This window comes from Lytechinus pictus, chromosome 12, assembly GCF_037042905.1.
Source record: "Lytechinus pictus isolate F3 Inbred chromosome 12, Lp3.0, whole genome shotgun sequence".
Classification (NCBI taxonomy): Eukaryota; Metazoa; Echinodermata; class Echinoidea; order Temnopleuroida; family Toxopneustidae; genus Lytechinus; species Lytechinus pictus.
This window is the reverse complement of record NC_087256.1, coordinates 19,950,531-19,969,445: the sequence shown is the minus strand read 5'-3', so window position 1 is coordinate 19,969,445 and position 18,915 is coordinate 19,950,531. Positions and strand designations below refer to the sequence as shown.

The 18,915-nt window shown below is 35.6% G+C and overlaps 1 protein-coding gene across 6 annotated transcripts in view; it reads right to left on the bottom strand.

Moving 5' to 3' along the window:
- Nucleotides 1–18,915, bottom strand: part of LOC129273642 (uncharacterized) — a 38,147-nt gene that overhangs the window by 18,067 nt on the left and 1,165 nt on the right. For 2 of the 6 annotated variants that reach the window (XM_064107362.1, XM_064107363.1), the window contains exons 2-7: nucleotides 11,124–11,310; nucleotides 7,833–7,921; nucleotides 7,164–7,273; nucleotides 4,473–4,574; nucleotides 933–1,183; nucleotides 318–540 (exon numbers count right to left, since the gene is read on the bottom strand). In XM_064107362.1, coding sequence (XP_063963432.1) covers nucleotides 318–540; nucleotides 933–1,183; nucleotides 4,473–4,574; nucleotides 7,164–7,273; nucleotides 7,833–7,921; nucleotides 11,124–11,310 — 962 coding nt within the window. Of the gene's footprint in view, nucleotides 1–317; nucleotides 541–932; nucleotides 1,184–4,472; nucleotides 4,575–7,163; nucleotides 7,274–7,832; nucleotides 7,922–11,123; nucleotides 11,311–11,835; nucleotides 12,198–18,915 lie in introns of those variants that run through there. The other 4 variants (XM_064107361.1, XM_064107360.1, XM_064107364.1 and 1 more) reach the window with 4 other exon arrangements.

The window sequence follows — 18,915 nt, the reverse complement described above, 5'->3', positions numbered from 1 at the left end:
AAAAAAAATAATAGCGTCTGACAAGTTGACAGATCTAATAAATTTCCTTGATTTTGATTAGTTTAGAAGCACAGGGGTCCAACTGTTACTATAGTAACTATTCCTTTCATAAAACACTCCTTAATGCTGCTGTCAATTTCGCTTTATACAGAGCCTTGCTGCTTGTCGAAACAACAGTTTTTTTATATTTTTCTATGAACGCTGCCATACATAAATGGTAAAAAGACACTGTTCATGACACGCTGTACAAGTGTCATACAGGTAATATGACTGCAGCATCAGACCATATATGAGAGAACAACCAAAACTCAGCTCACCAAGTACACACTGAACTTGAGCGCCTCTAGCTCTATCTTCAGATCCAGCGCATACTGCGTTGCCTCCGCCCTGACGTAGCTGATGAGGATCTGTTTGGCACTGGCTGGTGCCTTGCTGGTGAAGGGTGAGTCTGGGTTGGTAGTGAGGGGACTCCTTGGCTGCATCTTGTGAGGGGAGTAGTTTAGGGATGTATCAAGGGAGAGGTTGTTTGGTGATTTGCTCCTGTAAATGAATAGCAATTTATAGCAAAAGACGCTTGAACATAGATCAACATGAAGTTTAATTTAAAGGCAACTTGTCAAAGGACTGTGCTGCATCTTAATTATAGCAGAAATCCCACTACAAAAGCGGTGTAGGTCTCTTCATAGCGGCTTTTCCACATTCCCCTTTATTTTGTCAGGAATGGCGTGTGTCTAACATCATCAACGTCCTCTCATTTTCCATACATGTGCATAGAACTGATTAGTGAAAATAAGTGAAACTTATCATGCAAATGCTGTAACTTTCTTCTTTATTTTATTTTTTTTTTTTATAGCTATATTCATCTGATTTTTTTCTGTTTGTTCAAATCAAATTGTTATTTGGATGGACTTGGCCTTTACATTGACACTTACACTTTCTGCATTTTCGAAGGCGGGGTCATCATGCCGAACTCGGCCATGGTCGACGCAAAGCTGCTCTGGGACTCCTCAAGGGCAGACTGACCGGTCAACTCTAGTAATGAACTTTGAACTCTGACCTTGACTGAGGACTGGACCATGATGTCGAGGATGGTCAAGGTGGATTCCTGCTGCCTGTTGACCGGCCAGCCGTTGCAGTCAAGGAAGAGGAAGTCGTTGTGCATCAACTCCCGCATGCTACCCAACTGTAGTAGAGAGAGGATGGAGAGATAGTGGGAGAGTGACAGTAAAAGGGGAAGAGTGACAGGGAAAGACAGATTGAGACAAACGGAGACACAGGGAGAGATAGAGAGCAACAAAAAAGGCAGAGATAGAAGACGAAAGATAGTGAAAAGTAACATAATGGACAACAAGGATATAATGAGAAGTACATACAAGAAAAGCAGATGAAAAAGAGGAATAGGGGAAAAGAAGGAGAGAAAAAAATAGAAGTGAGAGATACGGGAGTTAGTGGTAGAGAGAAAAAAGCGAGGGTGAGAGAGAGAGAAGAAAAAGTGAAACAAAGAGGGAGAGATAGAGACACTTAATATTGCATTACAAAGTTATGTCGGATTATCATATTCAATAAACCTTTATCTGATTGAGTCAAGGAACATTTTCATTTTTATAAATGTGCACACCAAGGGCAAGAGCAAATTGCACTAGTTCATACATGGAAATAAACAATTCAAATTGAATTTCAAAACACACAGTAATGGAGAGATCAAAATATATTCATCAATACACAGCAAAAAGTAGGTACATGTATACTTTGCCAAGTATAAAGTTTGTATACAGGGTCAGTAGGAAGTTGTAAAATCAAAGTGCAAGGACACATCTAAGTGTGGACATGCATAATGACACAAATTAACCTTTCTTTGTACATGTACCTACTTGTATACATTGTGCATGATTTTAATTTTCATCGGATATGTGTAACATGTACATGGTGAGGTGTAAAACCTTTATCTCGTATTCTAGAAAATTCTGAGGGCAGCTTAAAAATTAGCTCTATATTATACAAATAATGTATGTAAGCGCGTGCATGCAGGGCCAAAATAATGAGCGATGTGTGAGAAGAGCCAATTGATATACCGCACCAAGGTCCGCATGACCGAGTGCGGTATATTCATGGCGAGTCAAGCACAGAGTTCATTATTTAGGTCCTCTATGAACAAGAATGCGTGCATTGTTTGATTTATACAACCTCCCCCCTCCCCCATTTATGTTACTGAGTTGCCCGAATGCTTTATTTTATTTAAATTCTAGATAATTCTATATCTCGCACTATCCTGCACTCTGACGTCAGAATGCAGGACAGTACATTTGGTATGTCGTCAGAGTGCAGGATACTGCATTTTGGATGCAAAAGTGCAATTCGCTGAATATCATGTGATCCGATTTGGACCAATCAGATTACAGAACATTCTTGTGAGTTGTACAATAGAAATCTGGCAATGGTGATTTCTAATTTCTGGAGATAACTATTTAGATTGTCAAAGGAGACTGCTACATGCCCATGTTTTAACTCTAAAACTAATCTTTTTCTCAGCTGTCCCCATTTTTTTTTCATTTTCAGATACATGTACAAGGTTTTAAAACCCAGCAAACGAATGCCTCTGCCTTAAAATCTCAGCATACATTCGTATCAGCAGGGTTGTATTCAATGTTGTGGATTAAGAATTATTCAAAGAAAATGATTTGGTTTCTAATGTAAGGTTTAGGGTCACACAGAGCTTAACTGTCGACTTTCTTTGAAAAACAACTGACCCAGAATTAATAACAGGATGTTCCATCTTCCTACAAAACTACAAATACTACAAATTTACATGTATTCAAACTACTAATAAAATTGCAACAAGGAAGATTATCAACCATATCCTCGGCGTTCATCCGAACTGTCGTATCAGTCAATTTGGTGAGAAAAAAAATTCTTTTGGTGAAAAAAAATTTGGTGAAAAAAAAAAAAAATTGGTGAAAAAAATTTGGTGAAATTTTTTTTGAGATTTTTGTAGAAATTGAAAGTAAAAGTCCTATTTTGTACATATTTAAATTTCTAGGCAGCAATTTATTTTAAGTTTCTGAGATATATGGGGATTTTCACAGCAATGCCATATAAATTGTTGATAAAATGCGCAAATCCCATTGGAAACGTGTACTGTAGCAAAGCAATTTTTATTGTTTTGTTCTATTTATGTTTATTCAGCGATTTGACTCCGATGAGTGCATGTCGGAAAATTTCAGTATGTCTGCTTTAAATGCTATTTTTTGATTTTGCAGTACCAAAAACTTATTTTGTTCTTTTGAATGCTTTGGTTCCACTTTAGAGTTTGCAATATCTTTCCAGATCCCCCATTGTTCTGTCAGCAGAAATGTGATGATTGGAAGAGGGAAAAAAATGCTAAATGAGATTCCAGCTATTAAAGAGAATGTCAGGACAAAAGCATTTCTGACTTTTGTTAATATGCAAACTTCGCAAAGTACAAGTAGGGAATGGAGTGAGGGGGTGGGGGGGGGTAGGAGAAAGAAGGGAAGTCAGTGGGGGATAGGGGCATTCGTATTTTCAAACATTTTTAGACTGAAAAAAGAAATGCAATTCACAATGTATTAGTAAGTTCATGTCATTGTTAGCTTTTTTCACATTTTTTATAAGAAATAATGGGTTAGGCCTTTATATATTTTTTTTCCTAATGAAACCTTGATCAATAATGATAAAATCATAATATGGAAATGAATAATTCTTGAAATAATGAAAAGATTAGTAAACTTTAATAGACATGAATGACATGCCAACACACCCATGCAAGATACTCACTTCCTTTTCATTATACAATGGTCCATGTAATGATAGATACATTTTGAATAGAGTTAAAGAAAGGTCAAGTCCACCCCAGAAAAAATGTTGATTTGAATCTATACAAAAAATAAAACTAGCATAATGCTGAAAATTTCATCAAAATCGCATGTAAAATAAAAAAAGTTTTGACAGTTTAAAGTTTTGCTTATTTTTCACAAAATAGTTATATGCACAACTCAGTGATATGCAAATGAGAGAATTTTTGATGTCCCTCACACACTATATCTGCTGTTTTTTATTGTTTGAATTATACAATATTTCACTTTTTTTCACAGATACAGTATGACAATAATTTCCAACTTGACTGAACCACAAAATGTGTAAAGGTAATTCCACATGTTCAGGGAAGAAGAAATCATTGTTTCACATGACAATGAGAAAATCAAAATATTTCTTATAAAGAAATACAAAAGAAATAGTGAGTGGGTGACGTCATCAGTCCCCTCATTCACATACCAACTAGGATGTTTTGTGAAATTAAGCAAAAATTTTAAATGTCATAACTTTCTTATTTTACATCCGATGATGATGAAATTGTCAGTGTTATGCTTGTTGGGAATTTCTTCTTTCATTCAAAGCAACCGTTTGTTGGGGTGGACTGGTCCTTAAACAATATTTTGGTTATAATTTCAACTTACAGAGCAGGGGGAAGATTCTGATTGGGTGGGGTCAAACTTGTTTGAATCTTGGCTCGGCTGTGAGCTGGAAGGACCCGGCAACACAATGGATACATCTTTAGACTGATAAAAAGAATGCACATGTAATACATACACACCAAAATAGGATTAAATAAGGAAAAATAAGGTCAACATCTGAAAAAACAAATACATTTATCTGCAAAATCAATGTAAAGAGCTGAAAGATAAAAACAATCACCAGCAAAATATTTTTTTGAAAAATAGAGTCAAGTGATACAATTTTTCATGACAAATAGGCATTTCTTGGTTGAAAACCCCAATACCTGTAGCCATGCAAGCAGGGACAATGTAAAAACAGATGACAGCATGCTTTTCTACATGTATGACAACCATGGGGGGCGGGGTTAAACATATGGTGACATGCATGCAAATCAAACAACATTTTGGACTTCACAAATTTTGACTATACAGGTTCAGGTTTTGTAACAGAATCACACATCCTGAGTATCAATATTAATGTTCTCCTTTAAAGATCAGGGGCCCATTTCATAAAGGACTTGCAACTGTTGTAACTTTGCCATTATGGCAACTACCATGGAAACCTTGATTCTGATTGGCTGCTGAGCCCTGTTACCATGGTAGTTGCCATTATGGCAAAGTTGCAAGTCCTTTATGAAACGGGCCCCAGAACAATGTCTCTTAGTGCTTTTAATTATTACACTGGTCAACGCATGCTGGGTTGCCCAAACACAATGTATGCCCTCTCTCCACTCCCCGGGGTGCATTTAAAAAAGATTCCAAACTCAACTGCTATGTACATTATTTATATACTACTGTGCAAGTTAAACAAATAAGGTAGATTTTAACGATTAAAATATTCAACATTAAAGTTTAATCATTTTATATTTAACTTAATTAATATTTTGAAGAATTCTCTTTCTTTTATAGAATAAAATAAATTAAACCGAAAATCTCTGTAATATGAAAAGTTGTACATGTAAATAGAATTAAGTGAACCGTTCAAAGGAATCAGAAGCAGTATGCAAAATAGTTTTCCATATACATATATATAATATTCTTTTTTTTTTTCAAGAGGTGGTATTGACAAAGTGAAACCATGAATAATGGTGAACCAATAAAGAAATTCAATGTGTCATACAAAAAAAAAGAACATAAAAAGGAGATATATTTGAGAGAAACAGGAAGGAAGAACTGCTTGCCAACAGCTGTAATAGGCTGTGTATTCCCTTGTATGGTGCACGCAGGGATATCAAAATTAATTAAAAACAGTTGCATACACATGAGGAAATCACATGCAAACTAAAGAGGATGCAAAGTTAGTATTTGGGAGTTCTGAAGAGAACCAATTACCAGGACAAAAACCAGGTCAAACACTGCTAGTACAGCTACAAGGATATACAACACAGCAGGGAATAATTTTGCTTTACAAATTTGAATAGCATTTTTGTTCATAAGAGAAAAGCTCTCAACTAAGTAATGTACAGTCCTATGTAAAAATATGCTATACAAAAAGACTTTAATATGCATAGCAGTCTTTCAAAAACGTGGAGCAAATTGCGATGCAATACCAGGAAAATTATTCCCTGCACAGTTAACAGACCCTATGCCCAAACAAAAATAAGAAGGGTCTGTGAAAAATTTGTATTACATGTATATTAAAATCAAATAGAAAGAGAATAACATTCAGGGGTAAAAAGGAGAAAAAAGACAGGTTTTCGCTCGAGATGTACAGAAGGTTCAAGAACAGAGAAAATGTATTGTCAAATGCCCTTCGTGACAAAGAACAACCACGTAGTCTTTGTCGGAAATTGGCTATTCGAAACAGTACTTCTGTCCTTGACTCTGAACATACTATATATTTGCAAGTTTTCATCAGCTCTGAAATTTAGGATGAAACTGTGGTTCCGGTTCACCAATTTTCGACAAAGACTTAGATGTTCTTTGTCATCTGATAGGCATTTGCAAACTGTGTTCTTGAATCCTCCATACAGCAAAAACTCATTCATAATATTCAGAAGAGAATACAAGAAAACAATCTAGGGCCAATGACAGATAGAGGAATAAAGTCATACACAACTTGATATTCAACCAATCAAAAGCATGCATTCAGGTCATGCGATTGATTTTTTTCAGTTGCATTTAATTTGCACCTCTTTCTGAAACTGGTCCCAGGGGATATTCAACACTGCCTGTGCTACCAACAACTTTTGAGAACTACAAACTCAGGTTGGTTGACAAGAAATATAAACATGTACAAGTATATGTTCAGATAAGAAAACAAGAAAACAAACTAGACATCTAACACTGAGACCAACAACATTGAAAACTAAAGAGTTGGGTCGGTTGAAGGAAAAAATATGCACTATACTGAAACGAGGGGAATAGAGTGTACAAGAAAACAAACTGGACATCCAACACTGTAACAAACAACTTTGAAAACTACAAAATCATCACCGTTAGTCACCGGTTTCATGACGTTTGCTCCTATGAAGATTGCTCCAACCGAAAATTCACACATTTAAGCATGACATGAACCGGAACTTCAATCCTAATTTTAACCTTAATCCTAATTCTTACCTCAATCTGGGTCCCATTTCATAAAAACTTTTTATAATAGGAGGAGCAATCTGTTGCAAGAGCAAACGTCTTGTTACCCCGGCCATTACTCACTTGGGCAAGAATGGCTTGACGTAGCTTGTTAATAGTGAGTTGTAGAGACGACATGAAGACAAAGCCAAGAGCCGGCCCTGTTTCACAGATCACACCGACACGTGGTTCTCCTACATTAACAATAAATAGAGGGGTTAATAGGACAGAGGTCAAGACTTTACATTATCACTATCCATTTCTCAGCAAATAGTTCAAATATTGATAAAATACAAACAACAAACATATAGCAAATATATAAAATAAAACAAAGAATGAGAAATCCCACATTACAGTGAGATGAAATCAAAGGAGAGTATTAATAAACTTTTGAATATACATGTAGCAAATTGCAATTTTTGTTAAAATTTCAAGAAATTGGCATTGCATAAGAGAATTTTAGATTCGTAAAAATAACACTCACAGAGGAAGTAAAGGGGGAAAAGCAGCATCAGTTCCTATATCATATGTGTAAATATGGAATGCATTTTTCTAAATATCAGAAACAACAGTAATAATGCGACTTAAAGAGCACTAATATCCACTCCGCAGAGTGCTTGCTTAGATTGGTACTGTTGTTTATGGATCAGAAAATCGTAGCAAACAATTTTCGGCCAACTATCTCTCTAAACTTATTCTGAGGTTAATTTGTCTGACGTAGTCTGGAAATATGAAACGAGCGAGCTTACTTACCATAATCCCGTTGTATTCTGATAAGCCCTTCCTCTGTGACGAGATGAGATGCTTTGATCTGAGGCTCCTGCTTCTGTCTGACAGACCAGCTATGAAAGAATGAAATACAAAATAATCATCGAAAGAAGATTCTCCTTTCAACTCTCATCCTCACCTCAACAATCCAAGCCATTTAAAGGTAAATGCTAGTTTTGGTAACGATATCAAAATGAGTTCGTACAGAATCCAATGAAATGACCACCAAAGTGTCTGTTTGTATAAATAAAACGCATGTGCCAAAGGATTCTGGAAGAAATTGTGTAATTGCTGAGAAATCAGCAAATAAGCACAGGATTCGGGTAGAGCGTCGGGCTGGACGCTCAAAGCAATAATTATACACTGTCCCACGTGCGCTTATCTGTGTTGGGGAAGTTCAGTCTGAACATTTTTCAGCGTAGATTTCAAGATTTCACAAAGTTCAGTTTATGTAACTGTACCAGATCTAGATCCTCGATGATATACTGACAATTAAGCCTGGTTTTACAGACTTTCTCATGAAATCAGTGTTTACTGCAACTACTGGAATTTCTCTTTAAGACCAGGACCCAGTAATGTAAAGGTTAGCAATTGATCATGGGGCTAATATCTATTACTGATTGCATTGATTATTGTGTATGATCCTTTATAAAAATAGACCAGTACGTAGTTACTTCATGGACAATTTTGGTCAAATGACCTTTCATTTCTTTCATTATGATAGGCAGATTTCAAAGCAAGGTATTACGTAAGCTTGCCTTACATAGCAGTATGAAGAAATCAAATAGACCAAGTGACTAGAATAGCACATTAATGAACGCTCTATGAAGGTATTTGTTGCATTTCTACTTTGAATGCATATTAGAGCATGTTGTACAATGTACATGGCAAACTGTGAAATATACCAGTCATTCGTGGACGCATTGTTTTTTTGTGGATGTAAATGAAAAACACAATATCCAAGTCCTTTGGAAGCGCATAGGGACGTTATGACGCTATACAAGAACTGGGTTATTATTATTATTATTAATTGAAAAGAATATATGAATAATCAAGACATCAAAATTGGTGCTTATCTCATTAAATTTTAAACCACCACGTCACTTTAGTACCAATGACTTTCCTCTGATCATGCGTAGAATCTTCTGATCATGCGCAGAGTGGAACTATGAACTGGCTTATTAGTGCCAAGATCAATCGCTATTAGCTTTATGTTACAGGCCCCAGGTGTTATTATTATCCTTTTCATTGCCATTTGTTTTCATTTTAAATCTTTCATCTTTCTTTCTTTAAATTTCTTCTAAAAAAGCAATGCTTGAATATAAAGATTTTGTTTCTGTTTCACATATAACCCTTTTCATGTGCATGATTACTATTGCCAAAGTATGGCTACTACTAAACAAAATATTGAATTTTTCTTTCTATAAGATCCCTTTTCATGAACATGATTTATTTACAAAAAGAGGAAAAATTACAGAAAGGGGTTTTGAAACTATGGAAACAACATCAAAAGCAAAGCTCTGTATGAACTATTAATGCCAAAGGGGTAATAGTGTGTGTTTGTGTGGATTGACTGTTTTCTGGAATTCCAGTTTCTATTTCAGCTTAAAAATCAACAGTGTACATGTATTTATAAATACATTATAAAACCTTTTGATTGCTTTCATTCATAGGGGTCAAGACATTGAAATTTTCAAAATAATAAACTTCCTTATTCTTTGTATATCAATGTGTACTATCAAATATAATTAGCTATGATTTTTGTATCATATATTTTGCTGTTAGAAATTTATTCCATGTATGAATTTAAATGTGAAAAGTGGCGACATAAATTGCAAGAGCTGTCATATCGATATCATCTAGTGATATGACAGTTTGCATAGTGCATAATGCAGAGTCTGAAGTAGTGAGACTAGATTCACTATGTATTGTGGCTGGCTCTGACACTCGGGGGAGGGGGTAGTCAAATATATTGCTGTACACACGCGTGACCAAGAAATTTCCAAACACCCCCTAAACGAGTTTTTCTCTGTGTGCAAAATAACCCCCAAAACAAGTTTTTCGCAGGCTTAATTTACACATTTTGGCCCCTAAACAAGATGTCGCCAAAATATGACCTCAGGGAAAAAGCTTGGGGAAAAAAAACATACCCTAAACACATTTGGCTAGATCTAGCCTTAAAAAAAAAAAGCTTTGGGGAAAAAAACATACCGTAAATAAGTTTGACCCCGCGATTGACCATTGACCAGTCTTTCAAAACCACCCTTTTTCTTCAAAATCTGTGTTTTTGATACCCTTAACGAGTCCACGCGCGGACCGCGTCCAAAACTGAAAAAACACCCCTTTAAACGCATTTTTTGGTCACGGGTGTGCACAGCAATATATTTGACTGCCCCCCCCCCCCCCCGGGCTCTGCTCTGACACAGACAGACAGTTTGGCATCTAGTCTTCAATCTAGACATGGTATACATGTAATTGGTTAAAGTGTCAATTATGAGCCTGTGCTTGCAGACTAATGCATTACCTACAGTAAATTTGTTACAATTTGTGCCTTATTTGTTATGTATGATCCTCTATGGCATAATTATGTAGAGTATCTGCGGGAGTTACCATAAACACAAACAGAAAGTATGTTATCTGCACTCCTTTTTTTTCAGAAGTGGAAATTAAACAATTTCTAGTACAAGAAGCCCACAATACAATTCTAAACAATGAATGGGTAAATACTACTTGTCCAAAATGAACCTTGCCTTGTTGACAGTAACTATGATCGTGTGTTCATATATAGTGCATGTGGTCTCACCGAGTATGTCATTGTCATATATCACTTAGGAAAAAAATATGATACATGTACTGGTTATGGCAAAAGTAAATACAATTTCCTATTTCCTTTTATACTGAACTGAACACTTTATAGGACATTATTTTAAACAGGAATTCTTCTGAACTATAAAGTCCCATTTATCTGCATATGTATGAGGCTACAAAATCTAACCATATTTATTTCACAATATTGGTCAATATAATGTGAGAAGTCTCGTTCATAGTTTGTCATGTCGATGCAAATGGTGGGGTGCCTCTAAATGTTTTGCTAGGGGCATTCTTACTCTGACACAAGCTAAGCATATTTCTAAAACTCTGTAATCAAATTTTGAGCTTCAAATTACACAATCAACAAAAAGTCTGGTATGTACCAGTATTTAGAAGGGAAGAGCAGCTATGTTACATTTGTTTTTCTCCTTTGAAACTTGCAATCATTCAAATTGTCATATTTACCCTTGTTTTGTGAGAAACCTGTAATTGACTGGCACAGTCTCAAGTTGTTGGCCGATGACCCCTCTCAGGTCACTGACAACTGTGTCCTCTGGATTGACCAGGACAAAACCCAGTTGTGTGTGATATGACTGGTCATCCTGGCTACAACAGTTCTCACTGGTCAAGCTTATACCAACAGGTGATATATCTGAAATGGAAAAAAATTAAAAGAGGTAAAACATAAATGAAAAGACATTTTGCTAACAAGGATCTAAAATCAATGAGTATTTACATGCAGATGCTACATAAAGTCAGAAAAAGCAGAAAATTTGTTAAAATCGTAATTTTTGCTGGTTGAGGCATAACAAAACCCTTGCTAGGTATGGAAGGTTTTTAGTGTACATTATGCCCCACCCATAATAACAACAACATTAAAAAAAACCTGCAGAATTAATGTTGAATATGAAGTTGTACTAGCAACCTCCTTGGCTTCTTTCCTTGTTATTAAAACAAAAACAATACAGGTACATTGTACAGTAGAGTGTAGACTCGGAAGAGTACTAGTGCTGGATGTCATCCCAGCCAAGCCATTCTACACTCGGGTTTGATATTCGTTTGGTGGGAAGGGTGAACTGTCCAAAGTATCTGAACTCCACAAGATACTGCATACATGTATATAGACAACAATTCCTGACACACATGCAGTGAAAACTCGGACGATGAAACAACTTACCCAAGGCAAATTCAACACGCTTTCTCTTTCTACTCCCCGATGCCATTATTCTTTGGATGTAGGCAAGAAATCGAAAACTTCTCCAAATTTCATCGATCACCTGACTGATAACCGGATACATCCACACCATAGACTTTCCATGAGAATCAGTGTAATACATACAGAGAAATGGTCTCACCAAGTTCAGACAGAGAGACTAGAAACTGTTCGCAAACACACTTCTATCAACAGATATCAGTCAATAATATACACTGTGCAAACAAGACCTCCTTTGTGAATGAATGTGAATTATATATAGCCAACCAAAAACCTTTCACAAAAGTTTTCACACTTCCTGCCCCCCTCTGCTAACAAATGCTCCCGTCCACTTTTTGCAGCTCGGCCAGCATGCCCGAGCACGCCAGAAAGATCAAATATGAAATCTGATAATTATGTCAATGATCAAAAACAGGTTTTAGTTGATCAGAGCAGCAGGCACTTGACATCGAAGATCCAAAGTTTGTGCTTTATGCTGGTAGAAGGCTGTGTGTGCGATGCATGTAAGGGATATAGGCATACAAATTATGGGCATTTTTGTTTTGGCTTGATTTTGCCAATTTTGGAAGTGCCATTAATCATATCCTTTAGCTTATTAGGTTACCGAGACATGTTCACATGGTGAAATGAAATAAACATTTTACATGTATGGGTATTCTAAACTAAATTCTTTTCCTCCTCTCTGATTTCTGTCCCTCTTCAAGGAAAATGACAATTTTCAACTGAAAATTATTGTAAAAGCAGTACAGATACCTAAGAGAATTTCAGAACTAATTTTCCTCCAACAATCTGTCAGAGCCACGTTTTACAAAGAGTTGCGATTGATCAGATCAACCTCAACTATGGAAAGCCAGCAACACCCACATCTAAAAGGCATGTTTGTTCAAAATGTTTTCTAGATTATGATGTACAGTAATTTATAAATTCATCATTCTCTTGACAAATTGGTGTGTTCGCCTTTGTTTACAAAGGACATTTTGCAAATTTCCTGTAGAAAAAATTATGACATTGATGTATTTCCATGGAATTAGGATTGATTGGATCAATCGTAACTCTTTGTAAGACAGGGCCCAGATATGACAACTTTCTTTGATTCTGTTTGGCAGAGAATAACAGGTGTCTGTTCCTCAGGTAAATGTTGGTTAAATCAGATTTTATGGAAAGCCATCAATGTCATAATTTTTTCTACAGGAAATTTGCAAAATGTCCTTTGTAAACAAAGGCGAACACACCAATTTGTCAAGAGAACGATGAATTTATAAATATACTGTACATCATAATCTAGAAAACATCTTGAACAAACATGCCTTTTAGATGTGGGTGTTGCTGGCTTTCCTTAGATTTTCTTGGACAAAACATCCACAAGACCTTCCATGAAACACTCCCCAGTAGTGATACTGGCCTGTATTCTGAAGTCGGGTTAAATTTAAACTATGGTTTTGGTTTAACTATGGATAGCCAATAGTGGCATAATTATATCTCAAACAGTATAATTTCAATGTATGAGCTCATTTTACTCTCAAATCATACTTAATGGTTTCTTAAGGATAAATAAGAAAGCTTTCTTCACCATTCATGAATTACATGTAGGAAAGAGCACAGTAAACATAAGAAACATATAATGTAAGGAGAATTGTGACATTTTGGGCTTTCCATAACTTCAGCACAGAGTTAGACTATGGTCCAAGTATGGTCTAAGTTAAACCCGACTTCAGAATACGGGCCACTGAGTTTTATCAGAGAGGGTAGAAGACATTTACGTGCCCATGTGTAAGTCATTTTATTCAAGAAAATGAAAATTAAATTGAAGGAAAGTAGACAGATTTTCACTGTCAAATAGAATGAAAATTGATTTATTGCCTACCAACGGACATTTATCTTTATTCATATGAAAATGATGTGGGAAATTCTTCTTGTCTTCTGTCTCCCTCCTCCTCTTCCTCAATAAGTCTCATTCCTCCTTTTAGTCTCATTCCTCCTTTTCCTCTCATTTCTCCTCTTCTTGCCCCTTCTCTTCTCTTTCCCTGGCCCCTTCTCTTTTCCTCCTTCTTTTTCTTCCAACCCCCCCCCCCTCCTTGATTATTTTCATGAGCAAATACCTGTATGTACACTAATTATGCTTGTTTAATGGTATTGGTGTTTTGTACATGCCCAGTATTTTAGCTTTGATGTACATGTACATGAAGGCCTGCACTACACATTTCTTTTGATTCCCAAATATTTATTAAAAAGTTGATCCATACCATTTCAAACAAACATATTTTTCAATCCAGGCAAGTGTTTGTATTGAATATACACAAATTATTCCATCCCACATGTCCATGACCTTGAAGACAACTGATGATTCACGGTAATTATAATGATGCAACTCCATCACTGACACTGGGAAATCTAGTACTGATGTGGATGTGAATGGTACCAGTGTGTGTGTCATGGAGAATCACCACACTGTCCTTTTTCCCCTCTACCTCTCATCTATTCTTTTGCTCTCTCTCTCCCTTTCTCCTCACCTGCTCTCATCTCTCTCTTTTACTATCAAACTTTATTCTCTCTTGCCTACTGTATCTTGGTCTCTCCCCTTTCTCCTTTACCACTCCCCCCTCTCTCTCTCTCCCTCTATTAAACTATCAAACCTAATTCTCTCTCCTACTCTCTCCCCCTTTCTCCTTTACCACTCCCCCCTCTCTCTCTCTCCCTCTATTAAACTATCAAACCTAATTCTCTCTCCTACTCTCTCCACCTTTCTCCTTTACCACTCCCCCCCTCTCGATCTCTCCCTCTATTAAACTATCAAACCTAATTCTCTCTCCTACTCTCTCCCCCTTTCTCCTTTACCACCCCCCCCCCCTCTCTCTCACTCGGTCCCTCTATCAAACCTTATTCTCTCTCCTACTCTCTCCCCCTTTCTCATTTACTATTCTCCCTTCTCTCCTTACCCCCCCCTCTCTCTCTCTCAACTCCTCGCCCTTTCGCCACTCTGGCCAGAGTCCTCTTTTCCACTCTCTACTCAGGTCTCTCTCTCTCTCTGTCCTTGTCTTTCCCTGTCTCTCTTTTGTCAGTGTCTAACTATGTGATGCCATTTGTGTTGAAGAGTGATTGAGTCATCTTACATTTCATGAATACCTCAGTCAAGTTATCATGGACAAATTACACAACACACATTAACTACCACTTACGTTGCCATCATTTCACGTGGCTCTGTAGTGGTAATTAGAAAAGAAATCCTACTAATTATTCATGTATGTACATGTACCTCCAAATTGAGTCCGTTTTTCCATTCATTGATGATTTCACCCCAAAAATTTGCACTAAAAGATTTCAACCCCAAAAATTTGCACTAAAAGTCAATATGATGTCACTTTTATTTTCATTAAAGACCCCGACCGGAGTTAAGAGTGCAACTGACAAATGGGAAATATGTATATAAAGTTACATAGTACAACAGTGTAAGTTTTATGCATATTCCCCACTTGACAGCCGAGTATTTTGCTTAAGAAAAATTAAAATTAATGGGTTTCGTGGAGGATTTGGACAAAAGGCTCCCATTGCCTTTCTCCGGCCTCAAGCCCGTGACGTCATGTTGTGTTAGAAGCGTCGTGATTTCATAGACTTGTACACTGAAAAAGAGGGTTATTTTTCTGCTTTTCAGATTCTGAATTTGATTTTTTTTTATTTGCAGAAAAATGATGACGATGACAATTATTCAGTGCTCGAATGGATGGAAACCTCCACCTCTTCACTAGATATTTGTGATTTCTGTTCTTAGCTCTTATTGGGCCTAAATTGCTATGTCAGGTAAACTTGTTACACATAATCTGAATGCAGAAATAATTCGAAGGCTCTGCCAAACAAGAAAGAAATAAGATATGATGAAAACTAGTCAAAAGCAGCAGATTTCATCATTCAAGCTTGCAGAAAAAGGCATTTATGATATCTCTATGTGATAGGAGTAAAGAAAATAAAATGCGTATTAATCAGAAAGGGGAAAAATCACCCACTTTTTCTGTGTACAACTCTATGGAATTATATCGCTTCTAACACATGACGTCACGGTCTCGAGGCTGGTGAAAGCATTTACAAGAAAGTCTATTTTCAAAGCCTGATATTGGAGCTACATGTATTCTTAAGCAAAATACTCAGCTGTTAAGTGGTGAAAATGCATTTAAAGCTTAAGTAGTTTATTTTGATTGGAATACAATTTGTCAATTTCATTTTTGGGTCCAGTCTGGAACTTTAAATTCTCTAACTATTTTATAGCCATTCATTACTTCATTAAAAAAAAATGTGCAGTGTAATCCAATTGCTCTCTGTTTCAAGAAAATTATGATGCACAGGTCCCATGAGCCTTAAAGGGATGGTCCGGGCTGAAAGTATTTATAGCTTAATAAATAGAGTAGAATTCACTGAGCAAAATGCCGAAAGTTTCATCAAAATTACCGTAGATAACAAATAACAAACTTATTGAATTTTAAAGTTTAGCAATATTTTGTGAAAACAGTCGTCATGAATATTCATTAGGTGGGCTGATGATGTCACATCTCCACTTGTTCTTTTGTATTTTATTATATGAAATTAGGTTTATTCAAAATTTTTCTTCCAAGAACTAGAAAAATTGGATTGACAACTGGTTTAGTGCATTAGATATTTATTGCTGCAACTTATTTCATTATAAGGGAGACATATTATTCACACAAGTATGAAATAATGAAAAAAATATGATTTCATGTCATTACATAAGAAAACGGTAAGTGGGGATGTGACGTCATCAGCCCACCTAATGAATGTATTAAGATATAAATATTTTCAACCCGGACCATCCCTTTAAAATCCATACAATACCAGGAGTGGATCTTGGGATTTACTGCGTAGGCAGGGGGGGGGGGGGAGTGGTGTACTGTAGAAAAGTTTTCTGCCAAGCACAAAATAAAAGACAAAGGTCACTGCCATTACTGGAAGCAATTTGCGTTTTTTTTTTAACAAGCAAACAAATTAAAATATGAGATCAAAGACACCATTATACATTTGTATTATAAGCAATGACTTAAAGCAAACATAAATAAACAAAGATAAAATTCATGAAATGGGGGGGGGGGGGTGTCATCTAGCTACTTAAAGCAAATCACCAAGACTTAGTTTAATTCAGTTGACAAACTTTTGCAATCATATATAAAGTAATTAAAGTTTAAAAACACGCTATTGCAAATCATTTCTTTTGAGGACAATAATTTGTTTCATAATAAGAGGTAGAAGTATGGCCTACCCTGTAAATGGTAAAAAAAATATTAAGTTTGAAAGAAGATGACTTTGACTGCCCATCAATTCATATATTTGAAAATCTAACTTCATAATACAAAGATCCAGTTGAAATCTTATTTTTATGGCGACATGTAGCAAATTCTCTCTAAACAAAAGTTTATTTTTTGGTTGTAAATACCACAAAAATGTTGTGAAAATGTAGCACCATGTCAACAAATAGCTTGGTTGCATTGATATCATTCACAAAACTACAATATGCTCTACATACTATCAGTTTTGTTTCTGGTTTTGACATTGAAGGTAAACAAACATGCCTGTCTATCACAAGGTGTACAAAGAAGTTCATTTATTTAAAATCAGTTCTAATGATCTTTTCTAATAATACTATTCAGAAAAAATGTAATTTATACTGATGTCAGTAATTATGGATTTAGTAGTATTAAACATCACATGTAGTGTATAAAGTATTAATTCCTTTTTCTATGGCTTACATGTACATTCCTGTGTAAAAAGAAGTAAATAATTGCAGAGATGGTATTCTTCACAAAACTACAATATGTATGTTCATGTATGATGACATCAGTTTCCTTGAATGTTATTTATATTGACCAATGAATAAACCTGATATGTACTTTCTTGATAATGTCTTAAATTCTATGTCACAAGATTCAAAATTAATATTTCAAGAATTAAAAAAAGACCGAATTGATGGTATTAATATAGATAAAACTACAATTTATCCTTTTTTTTTTTTTTTTTAAGTATGATATATATTATTAACGTGCACATTATTCAAAAGTTGACTTTGATTTTAAGGATTTATATCCTTTGTGAAAATGAAAAGAACAACATTTTTTGTGAATGTGAAAAAAATTGATGTTCCTTACAAAAAAGCTACTTGAACAAATTGATGGTTTTATTATGTATATATATATGTACATGTATGTCAATATGTCATAATTTAACAGCTACATATACTTTGAAAATTAGCCAAGTCTGATTTTTCACTTTTATGTTATTGGTGACATCACAAGGAACAACTTTCAACTTGGTGTCAAATTTTTAATGTTCATCTTGACCATGTTAGGGGTAAAAATGGGGTAAATATTTTTAAAAGCCCCTCAAATTAATACTAAACAAACAAGTGTACAGCACCATGTACCCTTGACCTACCATTATAAAGTTATGACCAGAAAGGTCAAAAGGTCAACAAACTTTCATTGGAAGGCACTAAATACACTAAAAGTGGTTAGAAAGCTCCTTTTTTGTGTTCTTAATGTCTTTTTTATTTTGAAAAGTCTCTATCTAACAAGCCCTTATCCAGTAGATAAAAATGGTGTCAAATGAGCTCAATTTAGGAACAAAATACATAAACAGTTCAATAGATGTCGCATACATGTACATCCAGTGTGGTACCATGGTATTGCAGGAATACTCTACCTCGAGACAACTTGACAAAACCCTTACAAGCAAATTGTCTGTGCTCTTAAAATTTTACCATCTTCATGGCATTATAGGTGCAACTCTTTCCGAGATTCCTGATTGAGGAATTACATTACATTACAAGCTCAATTCAATTTCAATTTATAAGTCTTTGATATCTATAATAAAACATTTTCTCCCTTGATTTTACAGATAATCAACAGAAAACTGTAATGTATTTGGATATTTGGGGTAATACTACATGTATAGGCTACTCTGCCTACAATAGTACATGTAGCTCCATAGTTATAACTATAGTCCTTTCTCTTGTTTCATCCATTGGCCTTTTACCATGTTCACCCTTGG